Source organism: Crinia signifera, chromosome 9 (genome assembly GCF_055691185.1).
Source record: "Crinia signifera chromosome 9, ASM5569118v1, whole genome shotgun sequence".
NCBI lineage: Eukaryota > Metazoa > Chordata > Amphibia > Anura > Myobatrachidae > Crinia > Crinia signifera.
The window spans coordinates 75,549,556-75,563,034 of NC_139225.1; the positions used below are offsets into that span (position 1 = coordinate 75,549,556).

The 13,479-nt window shown below is 38.3% G+C and overlaps 1 protein-coding gene across 1 annotated transcript in view; it reads right to left on the minus strand.

The window, feature by feature from the left end:
* Positions 1-544: 544 nt before the first annotated feature.
* The window catches only part of SLC16A2 (solute carrier family 16 member 2), a 187,854-nt gene continuing 174,919 nt past the window's right edge, over positions 545-13,479 (minus strand). Inside the window, exons 5-6 of the mRNA XM_083159255.1 lie at positions 10,990-11,218; positions 545-9,962 (exon numbers count right to left, since the gene is read on the minus strand). Coding sequence (XP_083015381.1) covers positions 9,748-9,962; positions 10,990-11,218 — 444 coding nt within the window. The 3' untranslated portion in view covers positions 545-9,747. The remainder of the gene's footprint in view (positions 9,963-10,989; positions 11,219-13,479) is intronic.

Below are 13,479 nucleotides of genomic sequence, written 5' to 3' on the forward strand. Positions count from 1 at the left end.
TTGGGAACCAGGACTGGGCCAAGAGCCTGTGCTGGTTCTAGAAATACAGGGGGACCCCATTTGAGTTTTCCCCTGTATTTCTGAAACCACGACCAGCTATTTTTCTATTTTTACAAAGAAGCATAGCACTGATCTGACTGATCCGCGCGATGCTTCATACATGTCTGTAATTGGCTGCCAGGAAACACGGCAGCCAAATACAAATCACTTCACCATCGGAAAATACGAATGCGGAGATTACGGCAGCTTTGTAAGTTATCCGTATTCTCCATTTGTATTTTCGGCCCAATTACGTCCAATTCCGTTCATAGAGGCTATAATCTGCCTTCTTAGTAAATTTCCCCAAGTGCATGTGTCTGTGTGTGCGCAAGAGCAAGCAATGAGCCTAATCTCATGCAAAACACATTAAAGCATTAATATTCTAGAATTCATGAATGAACTTTTGTGTGCGAAGAAATCCTTAAAAAAAATTTAAATTATGTGGACATAAAGTCTCATTTTTTTTTTTGTAGGCTTCAGAAAAAAAAACACAAAGACCAAAATGGAAATTTCAAAGGCAGAAAGTTTTTATTATTTAAAATTAGTGGAGGTTTGGTCACTTGTCAATACGCATTACTGAACATTCAGCAGAGATAATAAAGCAGTTCTATTTAGATTATTAATGTATCTATCCTTATATACAGTGTTCCTGTTAAATTACACATTTAATCATTAAAAACATCAAAACATAATATATTTGGCAGCAGGAAATGTGTTTCTAGATACTTAGAATGAAGTCATTCAGCAGTCAGTTTTAGGAAGCCTGAAAGTAATAACATTGAACACTGGCTTTTGTGTGTGTGTGTGTGTGTGTGTGTGTGTGTGAGAATGTGTATATTACATCAACACAATTTCCTAATCTTCATCATACATAGTGCACTACAGAAACACATCAAATGTGAAACCCACCACCAGATACAAGTGGTTCATGTTGGAAATTCATACTTTCCACACAAAAGCTAACACACCTGTAGGTAATACTGTTTTGTTAAGTTTGAAAAACTACCCACTAGGATTGACCATTATCATTGGGGTTTACGTTAAATCATAAAGATCATGTTATTAGATCCTACATGATGCCCCCAATCAAAGCCATATCTCAGGAGATCCAGTGATTCACTAATTTACATTACAAAATAATGATCACTGATAACCACGATTAAATGGCAGTGAAACATTAAAAGGTGCATATTATTTGACCAGATGTTTCTTTTTGTAGACTTTGGACAAGCTTGCTGAACATTTATGTGGTGATCTACAATACTACATATGCTCTGCAACTTAGAGACAAAACAGTTTATAAGGGTGCAATGTGCAGCACTGTACTGTAACTAATATCAGCCAATCAAATAGTAGCTTTGAGCTGTGTAGTATACAAGTATGAATGTAAACTGACATCTGATTGGCAGCTATTGGTAAACACATATTAATGCTGTTTGAAGAACTCTCAATAAGCTTCCAAAAGTTTAGTAGAAAAATGTTTGACTTTTTTAGAGAAAAAAAAAATACTTTAAAATAGTGAACCAAAATGGTTAAAAACACTTACTTTTTTCTACTATAATTATTTTAGAAAAGTAAATTTTGCTTAAAGCACATATATATGACAAATTACAGTCTTGTCAGCCAAATATAGGCAATGATTATGCTTACAGGCATTCATGTTATTTTACGATTCCAACATTTTCTGTAGCAGATAGAATTTTACATTGCAGAATGTAGCAAAATGCTAGAATGGGTTTAGAACTTAGCCATCTTTTGTATGCTAAACAAATTAAATTGTTCATTAACATCTAGTCTATTGTAAATTATTTATTTGAAAACAATAGCACATGTCAAGTTAACACAATTTTATTGTATTGTTCTTTGTCATAAATATTACTGATTAGTTTCAGTAAATCATCATATTTTACAGTTCATTATATAAAATATTTTACATATATCTAAGAATTAAAGCTAAATAAAAGTAAATTATAGCTGCAAAATCAGCATGACCCTTAAAAGTCTGAAACTGTTGCAACTAAATATAGGTAAATCCAGTTTAAAAAAAGTTACAATACAGTATATCCAAAAAATTCTAATCCTTCAACCAATTTGTCGGTTGTCTTCTTGCCAGGTTTGCTTGGGCAATCTAAAAAGTGAAACGGTCAATTCTTACGGACAACGTTTTAGTGAATTATGGGGAGGTATCAAATCTTGGAGATACATTTCAACCAATCAGATCCACCAATCAGATCCAAACTGTCATTTTTTAAATGCAGCTTCTAACATGAAGCTGTCAGGGTATTTCAGGACCGAATACGTATATTGAGGAAAGTCTAATGACTTAATACAAATAAAACAGTTTAAAATATAAACAAAAGTATTAAAGAATCTAAAAATATACAAAATTAAGAAGGGAGGGTGTTCCATACTATTGAAATGCAGAGGCATTCCAGTGTACAGTAAATGCACATTATTGGTGCATAAAAGTGATATTTAAGGCATGGTGTCAAGATTAAACTTCACATCAGTGAGAAATACTACACTAAAACAATCATGAGAAAGATCATTACAAAGATAAAATGGCACTTTTTTTTTTGTTTACTATCGTGGCCAAATGTGGGCATTTTGGTTAAGAATCCACCTAGCAGCATTCATGAGATCGGTCACTATAGTGGGAAGGCACTCACTTTGACAGGAGATAATAAGATGATGCAATGTCTTAATAGCAGCAGCATTATACCCACTGTTGGACTCCATGCAGCACACACAGAACAAATGGTGGCCGTGGCACAAACACTAGAATAAAAATAAATATTGGTGGCCTGTAGGAACTGATGTTTTCTAAGTAGGTGATCACCAAGACCAGAGCTATAATGCTGGAAATGGTTTTGGCGGTTCACACCTGCATTCCCAGTGCAGTGTGCTGTACTGCACTTAACTAAATGCAGCCGGTTGTATTTCATCCACGTTTGATTAGGCATAACAATGAAAGCTCACGTATTGCCTCATGTGTTTCAAATCTGTTCAAGTGCATTCCTTTGAAATACCAAATTGTAAAAACATTACCCAGAATTCACCAGAAGATTCTAAAAAAAAAAAAAAATACTCATGACGACCGCACTATCTGCACTCACGGAACTAACTTTAGATGCAAACAGCTTAATTGCAAGCAGTTTGCTGGAGCTGGTGACCATCCTCAGCGATAACTAATTGTCCATGCACCTGCAATAGCATTCTTAGGCACAATCATTAGGAAAGGCCAGACTTTAATGCAGCATGCTAACTAGAAGTATAATTTGCATAGGTATGCTGACAATGGGAACCATGGGATTCCTGCTCAGAAGCATTTTATCGTATTGTAGTAGTTTTAAAAATGGCAACGTGCCAGAGGGGCGTCAGTCCTGTCAGTGAGCATAAGCTCTTAACAAGGCTCTTCCTACATTGCAACATCTTATAACATCCTCCTGTCATCTATTTTTCATATGAAATACATGGATTTATGACATTTTTAATACATCTCTCAAAGAGCTGCCATTTACCAAGGGGCATATATTTACTAAAGTTGGGTTTATAGAAGTGGAGCAGATACGAGCAAATATGTGCTAGAAGAAAGTAGAAATTAATTGGTTGCTATTGGCAACATCTACATTTCTATAAACCAGCACTTTATTACATATACCCCTAAGTCATGCATGCAGGGGAATGGGCAATCCTCATTGCGAATATCATGGCCTTGTGGTCTCTGCACCATGGGGAAATAACTATAGGCCTTGGCCTTTTGTAGCCATCTTCCTTACCTAGTTGATATTTAATGATAGATACAAACCAGATGATCCTTTTTCATCACAGTGTGTACTGCTGCAGTTGTTTTCTTCAGGGGTTTTGCTTAATTCATGTTTTATGTTTAATTCAGCACTATATAAAACTTATACTGAAGCCAGTGTGTCCTCAGAACAAAATATGAGCATTGATGGAACAGGGTACACAGTACACAATGCAAATATAAAAGTATCTCCACACTGAACTGAGTCCGCCTCGTAGCAATATAGCTAACTTGTGATCTCATAAGAAATTGTATAGAGTCTTATAATCAGATGATGTAACAATGTAACACGCCCTGAAGTTTTAGTGGGACAGTTCATGGTCTTACGGTATTCTCCTCTAAGGCAACATTTCCATCTATGATTGTCATTGCTTATTGGATAGGATCAGCAGCTTCTAAATATATTGCAAAAAGCATCATTCAGTAATCAGATTTCTTCCAAATTAAACAGATGTTACCCTACTTATTCCAACGGGGGTCAAAAGTACTGATCCCCTCTTGTGTCCAAACCAGGGCAAAGGCTTGATATGTGAGACTTCTTGTCGAACTACAACTTCCAGCATGTTCTTCTAGGAAAAGGTCTATAGTAATTTATATTTAATTTTCTAATTTGACCCTGCAGTAAAGCATCAACCACCAGGCATAATGTGAGCTAATAAGCAGTTTCCAGGTTGTTTCCTAATGTAAAATGAACAAAGCTAGGTTGCCTAGTTGCCTAAACCCTGCCCATCAAACTGAGGAAGCTTTGGCAGCAAAGCCAAGTGTCAGCGCTCCACCTTCATATTGCCAGATCATGTTATATACAATTTCATATAAGGGAAACCTTATGTTACATGGTGTTTTTAAAGTTTTAGACCACAGCACTGCACGGAACTGCAGTAAATACTTCACAATTCCCTCACATAAAAACGTTAGGTGAGCCAACTAGTGCAAAGATAATATATTAAAAGTAAGAAAACACAAATAGAGAAACACATACATCCTCTCTCTCACACACACACACACACACACACAACAGAAGTGAGATGCTGATGAATTTTGGGTCCAAATTAACTCTTCATCACCAAAACAGAATAATATTTGGAAACAAATGAATAAAATGAGGCAGACCATATACTGATGAGTGTTAAAAGTACATGATAGTCTCCATTTTCCTGCATACAATAACTACAGTACAGGTTTTGTGACCATGGCAGTTCAGGAGAGGAGGGGCCTGTGTGCGGTGTCTGTGCACGAGGTTGACCAAGAGAGTTTATTGCGCCATTTTCCTGTCGTTTCCCCAGCACCGATGTCGGAGTCTGAAGAAGTAGAATATATGGATGTGGTTTTTCACCCTTTATAGATACATCAGGATAGCAGAACGTCGGAAACCCAATCTTTGGTACAGTAGCAATGCTTTTAGAGCTATTAAGCATTACATTATCTTTAATGCCTGCACACCTTATTGTGTATAATGTATTTTCTATGGCTACCAAGGAATAGTTTTAAGTACAGAATTTGATACTGGGTCAGACTAAACCGATGGGGAAGGGGGGGGGGGATGCACCTCCCAGCGATCAATGAATTGTTTCACCGGGACAGTATGCAATTATCCACGATAAGCCGGCACGAGTCACAGCTCAATTGGGGATCGTGCTTCTCCTGCCTCCAGCATACGAAACAACTCCCCGAAATAAGCCCAACTTTAGCATGAAAACAAGGCGGTTTCTAATGAACACCCACCGGTTTCTCTGAACCTACTGTATGTGTTTTTGGTAGACAAGGTTTTCATTTGGGGCTGCCAAATTACATTGCCTGAAACAAAGAAAGCTAGAGAAACATAAGGAAAAATGTAAATTTTTCGCTAATGATGTTTATACTTTTTTAATTGAATCTCCCCAAAATCAGCAATCAGAAAAAAGTGGATTTGCACAAATAATCTCAGAGAAAACCCCCCAAACCTGTACACTGTAATGTATGCTACCAATACACAGAGCAAAATGGACACCCCATCTGGAAAGCATCCAAAGTATGCACAGTGCTCATGATGAACGCTGGATAAGCAGGCTGATGAGTTCCTGTATTTATTAATGGACTATTCCAGCTTTCAATATCAATGTTATGTGTAGTGTGAACAGAGTCTCCCTTAGGGATCAATAATCCCAATTTAAAATAAACTGCAATGATGCTGCTGGTTTTACCATATGGTTGAATATATTGTAGGGCAGGCAGATACACAGATGCATAAGAAGCAATGTACTACTTTCTCTATAAGGAATGAACAAGGTAATGTTACTTTATGCTGTCATATAGTTATCTCTAAGCATGGCTAAAGACTGGGCATGAGAATTCGGTTCTTTAGGACTATGCTGAATAGTAGACACTAGCATGGGTCTTCAAACTGTGGCCCTCCAGATGTTGTGAAACTACATGTTCCAACATGCATTGCCACATTTTTTCCTATAAGAGCATGCCAAAACGGTCAGGGCATGCTGGGACATGTAGTTCCACAACATCTGGAGGGCCACAGTTTGAAGAACCATGCACTATGGGGACACAAGTGTTGGTTTACAGAAATGGAGACCCATAGCAACTAATCACATTCTACTTTTCATTTATCTAGCACCTTCTAGAAGATAATAGCTAGAGCATGATTGGCTGCTATGGGCAACATCTCTTTCTATAAATCTGCATGATAAATACATCCTTATTGGGTATGCAGCCCATTACATGGTGATGTCATCGGGACACGGTTCTCCCTTGATATGTTTGACACTCGTGTGGTCAAAATCTAATACAACTTCAATCAGGAATTATGAATCAGAATGATGGGGTTTGTTTGGCATAAATAAAATAAAGACAGACATATAGACATAAACAATGCAGATGAGTATAAGTACAAGCTGAAACAAAAGAGTATAATACCGTTATGTGGCATGATCCTTATGAACACCGACATGCACAGATGTACACGTGGCTACGTTTTGGTTATTATTAAATTTAGGAAATTTACATGAGCTCATTTTGAAAATCAAAGAAAGTAGTAAAAACTATAAACTAAAGGCATTTCTATTTCTCAGCTCACCTGTTGCAAGAGGGTTAACCCCTCGAGTGCCAAGGGAATTTGTCAAAATAGTTGTGAAAATTGGCAAGCAAACTTTTTTACAGGTCATTATGACACAAAGTTTACCTTATATAGGAAATAATCTTTTTTTTTTTTTTTTTTTTTTTTTAATTTGAATTTATAACAAATCTGAGAGCCGCTGGAATTTTTAGCGGATATTTTGCTCATCTCTCACAGAGATGTCGGCACTCAAAGGGTTAATAAAGTGCAGTTGTAAATATTGGAAATATGGGTTTAAAGAAAACCAAAAACATATGAAATAGCGCGTGCAACGCCTGCCGGCCAGAAAAATCATTCCTAAACGTGATATTAAATCAGAAATGTCGTTTGTTTACATAAATACATTTAGCTAAAAATAGTCATTCCTAGAACATCTGCGCTGCGATTCCAAATAGAATTACTAAATTGTGTGGGTGGCTACACCTTTATACATCACACTGCACGTTCAGAATCATAGATGATGCATAATATTCAGGGTTACAAAAAAAAAAAAATTCTGTAAAAAAATAAAACAAACATTTCAGACATAGATATAATGCATCTAATAGCAACCATTCCAATATCTATGGGCCCAATTCAGACCCAGACCTTCAAAAATTGCAGATGGCGATTTTAGAAGATCTGCACATGCGTACACGTGCCCGGGTGTGACCACTTAAGCTGCGATCGACTTGTGATTGCAGTGTAAGTTCCAATAGGGGGCAGCAATGAAGTGACAATGGTAGACTATCGCTGCAAGTTGTACTTTTCTGAAGTTTTGCAAAAGTACAAGTGACTCTGAACCAGGGCCAAAGTGCTCTGAACCAGGGCCAAAGTGCTATAATCGGTCATCAAATTTATGCACATCGTAGTATTTGTGAAATGAACCCCAATGCCCTCACATTGTGGGACATACTGAATACCTCCAAAGTATCCCGATTTAAGCAACACAGTAGCAATATGTGGGCTCTGCTCTGCTGGCCCCAGACATGTGCGTCCCACAGTCCCATCCAATACTGCCTAAAATGGAGACAAAGGGCAGCCTCAAGATCCTGTGGATGTGGCCACACAACCGGTCTACACTGAGATCTGAAATCTGTATCATAACTGTAAGCAGTCAGATTCTGACATTTTTATAGTGCGGTATAGATAATGGGAGGCAAATATCTGGTTAATATGGTCAGACGACCTTATTCCTTTGCACTATTCTTCATAAAGGTCTTTTAGAACTTATTATTTCTCTCTAACTCTAAGGGGAGAAAAGCCTTGATGCTGTACATATCCTATTAATTATTCTAACAGAAGAGCAGAGAGACTGTCTGATTAGCTCACCAACACTACAGAGAACATAACCACTGCCCAACATTAAAAATGTACATGTTTCAGTATTGCATGCTGAGAGTGCTCATCCATCTTCCACAATGCTACACAATACCATACCAAGAGGAGATGCGACAGAGCAGATCTTACAAAAAAGTAGACTCCCTTTGTACAGAAACAGCAGCCCCCAGTGAGAGGTATTCGAGACCAGAGGCAGACTTGTCAGTTTGCATTAAAATTACCTACAGCAGGAATGTCCAAACTATGGCCCTCCAGCTGTTTTGAAACTACAGGTCCCATCATGCCTTGCCACAGTTTTGCTATTAGGGAATGCTAAAACTATGGCAAGGCATGCTGGGATGTGTAGTTTCACAACAGCTGGAGCGCCACAGTTTGGGCATGCCATACCTACACGCAACTTATGTCAATACATAAGGAACCATCACCTGAATATGCAAAAATTATAATGGTTTACTTACAGATTTGTAATATCACAAAATACTTCTTCATATTGGACAAACGCATGTTTTAGCTATACATTATATTTCATTTAAAGCTTGTTTTAGAATCTAATGCTAAGCTAAAAAGAAAGCACGCAATTTACAGAAACAAGAATACTAATTAGCAAATCACACAGGGCAAGTTTCTATATTGCCCCTTAAAGGGTAAAAAGTGTGACATAGTGCATCATCACAGATAGACAAAAACTGCAAAGTGTAGATGAATGTGGATGTTTAAAAAAACAAAAACAAACCATTGCAGAACAATCACTGCTCTTTCACACAGAGGAACATTGCAAGCAGGACAATATTAAGGGCCACATGTGCCTGGGCTATACATGTTCAAGGGCTTTTACATAGAAGAGCAGAGCTGTGACCGGGGCTGTGTGGGTGTGGCTGGAGCCAAGTGGGCGTGTACACCCCCCCTCTACACTTTCAGCGCCACTGTCTCCACACTGTACACTTTCAGCACCACCTAAATACAGATAAAATTAAAATTGCATAATTTTGTGAGAACTAGAGATAGAATTGTAATACTTATTATGCTTTATGGCCAACTGTATGGCCAGTTGCTGCCGTGACAATGGACCTAGTTTCATGTAGAGGTCTGGAGCCAGAGCTCCTTCCACCCCATTGTCCCATTGGTAACCTACCCTTGATTTTAAGTAGAGAATCGCTAGTATAGATAAAATACTTTAAGAAATGTCCACCTCAACAAATTCAGGTGTCCAATTAAAGGTGTTGCTTTTATAATTATTACCACACTGCACTAATATTAGGATCACTTCTTATGTAGATATTTGTACAGAGCATAAACATTCACATCTTTAATGAGACTATTATATTATGTAATCAACTACTTGGCTCCCTAGCAACTTGCAGCTTCACTCTGAAACATCTCCAAGGATTCACGGAAATCAGAACCGTACTGCAAATCAGCAGCACTGTAACCCGTCATGTGCTGAGGATTGTGCTGTGTGTGTAGAGGTTCCAGACAACATCTACACGTGAGCATCAGTCACTGGGCTTCCAGGAAGAAGTTCTCCGTTCACCACACTGTCCTGTGTCTTCTCCTTTCCTGCCTCCACTTCTGTCTTCTTTAGGTCTCTCTCATGGATCAATGGGACAGACAGGAGAACCAGTGCACCGACTAGCGGAGGCACACCAGCAAGATAAAATGCCAAATCATAACTTCCACGATAATCCTTAAGCAGTCCTAGAATGAGAAGGAAGAAATGCGGTTGATGCTGCTAAAATGTCATATTATAATTCAGTTAGTGTCAGTGACTACTCCAACAGCAAGCTGTGAGAAAATACTTTTATAGAATATCTATTGTGAAATCCGTATTACTGACCAATCAAAATTTCCAACTAGATCTCCTAACAAATTTACATTTGGCCCTCATCTCTGAGTTTTGCTTCGCACACCCCTGGGGCCAGATGCACTAAGCTTCAAAATGTGATAAAGTGGAGAGTGATAAACAACCAACCAATCAGCTCCTGTCTGACATTTCTCATACCCAGCCTGTACCAGGACAGTTGGAAGCAGATTGGCTTGTGATTTATTACTCTCCAGTTTGTCACTTTTTGAAGCTTAGTGTATCTGGCCCCTGGACTGTAAACTCTCACAAGCAGGACACTCTACCTTCTTGTTTTCCACATTACAATATCCTTTTCTCCAGTGCACACCCACTACAATAGCAAACTATAATTTACTGTGGTCTTTTCAAACAGAAAGTGCAAATCTGGGCATGGACTATATTTAATCCCGTAATTTTCGCTGTATGGCATTACAGACACTTGGTGATGACCATAACAATGGGGTCTATTCATGGAGCAGTGAAGAAAGTGGAGAAGTCGCCCATGGCAACATTTATCAAGTGCTTTCTATAAAATGATCATGTTGATTGGTTGCCATGGGCATCTTCATCACTCTTTCATGAATAGACCCCTACGTTACAATAACGCTTTGTAAATTGCTGGGCTGTTTCCCTGTAATTATTGGTCTTCCATAAAATGGCTGCCTACCCTGAGTGTAGATGATGGTGTGCTTTAAGAACAATTTACTCCAGATTTATTCTTAAGAGGTTTGTCTTCTGCATTTCCCAAAGTCAAGTACTGTATGTAATCAAGTGTGTGTGAACTACATTCTGAATATGGCATACATAAACCTAACCTGCAACAGGCATCATCTTGTACAGTATGGTATTACCAAGGTTCAAATGCCATCACTCCAGACTAACCTGCAATAGGGGGTCCGGCAGTCATTGGAATAGACATGAGTCCCAGGACATAGCCAATAGCTTGGGATGCTTGCATTGGACCCACCAGCTCAAAGGCAATAGGGCTCATCATACTGATCAGAAAGCCATCGCATAAGCCAAGGAACAGGCATACCACAATGACACTCTCAAACACTTGGCACAATGGCAGCATCATGCTCACAATTCCCAGCAGCAGGAAGGAGGCCACCTGAAATAGAAAATATCAGATGTGATCAGGCCCAAGACTCATATTACAGAGATAATGAAATTGCAACAGTCGGGTCAAACCATTACAAGTACGCAAATCTCAGCGAAAAGTACAGCAGGGTGAAAAGCTGTTAAATTACTGAAAATAAGATGGCAACATATTCAGGCAGCAGGTTGTATGACTGCCCTACTACACAAGATGAGGTTTGCAGCTAATAAGCGTCAGTGGCCAAACACAACACACAGTCCAAGACTGCCTGGCAGGACAGGGTGTTAGATGCTGGAATTATGAGCAGTGAAAAGTGTGAGATTAAACACTAATCCTAATGACTCTTTACTTTAGTACAGATGTTTCCCTCATTCATCCCTCAGGAAAACAACTGCAAAAATTCCTGAGAGAACCGAAAGCATAGACAACAAATCACTGATATGCAGCCGCTGCTGGTTGCACAGAACTGAACCGAAACCAAGGTAAATAATAATAATAATAATTATAAAAAAAAAAATATATATATATATATATATATATATATATATATATATATATATATATATATATATATATATATATATATATATATATATATATATATATATATATATATATATATAATGTTCCTGCGACCAGCGATCACTACGCGGGAGAAAACGGGAGCGCGCACCCGGCAATATATCGCCGGTGCACACTCTCATTGCGGGCAATATGGTCGCTCAGCGACCATATTGCCCGCGATATTGCATAAAATTGCCCCCGTGTGTACACAGCCTTACAGATACACTGCGCTACTAATGTGAAAATACCAGAACGGATATAGCAGCAAAACATATAAAATAATACATATATAAAAAGGAACATTTACCACATGCATAAAATTACATAAACATATGAACAAACAAGAAAATTCTAGTACATACATAATATAGTAAGCAGAAGACACTTGTACATTAAACATTAGTCATTATTTCAGGTTTCTAATAGTTTTAAAGATTTTTTCTTTTAAAAATCTGTGTTGACAGATATACCGTCGACCACATCTGTGTTTATACAACACTAATGGATATATAGTAGAATGATTATATTTTACATACGGAATAAAAAATCATAGACTTAATTTTATCTAACAGGGTTAGTAATTATATCTACAAGAAAATTGTCGGCACACTTATCAACTTCTAAGCACAAGTAGATGGAAATATATTAGTACAGGTTGAGTATCCCTTATCCAAAATGCTCGGGACCAGGAGAATTTTGGATAACGGATTATTCCGTATTTCGGAATATTTTAATATTTCAATGATGTATTTAGAAGTATCTTGCATTTATGCTGTATAAACACATAATATACACACAAATATATTTTATTACCACATAAAACACACAAATATATTTTAATTGTTCAAAAAACAAGGTTTCAAAATGTGAAACAAAATTTGTGTACTCTCTCAGCACTGAATTTGAATGCCAAGCAATCATTGTCTTGCACATATATAGTGCCAGTTACATATCATGTCCCCAGTGATGCTGTTACAAATGTCCCCAGTGAGTTTTTAGCAAAAAAAATAATTTTTTTCACTTTCTGGAAAGTCCGTATTTCGGAATAATTTGGATAACGGATATACGGATACGGGATACTCGACCTGTACTTGGATATTCTAAATAAGCATGAATCAACATTGTAGGTACCCGTAGCGGTATATAATAGGATAATCTGGTCTTGTCGACTATACCTCCAGTAGTTAATAGAACAAAGTAATATATAGCTCAGATAATGCATGGTTTTTCAGAGGTCCATATAATACATGGTCTTTCAAAAGTAACCGTATCTTCATAACATATTTGGAGCGATTTTTCATCAGAAAACAAAAGTTAGCATGCACAGGGGCGCCGATTTGCATTTTATCAGGTGGGTCCTCCCACAGACCCCCCCCCCCCCCCCACTGCCTCCAGGACTCACCCGCTGCTCGCGTTGGGGATCCTTGCAGCGCTGCAGCGGGGTCCTGGCAGCAGATATGCCGTCAGCAGCAGGATCACTGCAGAAGATGGGAACTAGCAGCGGTATTAATACCGCTACTAGTTCCCATCCGCCGCAGGGACCCCCGCTGCTGGGACCCCGATGCCGTGGCCCGTGCCGTGGGTGCTCCGGCCCAGAGCACCCACGGTTTCGGCGCCTATGAGCTGACACATTACAGAGAAAAGGCAATATAGCCTATTAGCATAAAACGAAGAAAGATGGAAAAAAAATATTCTATAAAAAAAGGTGT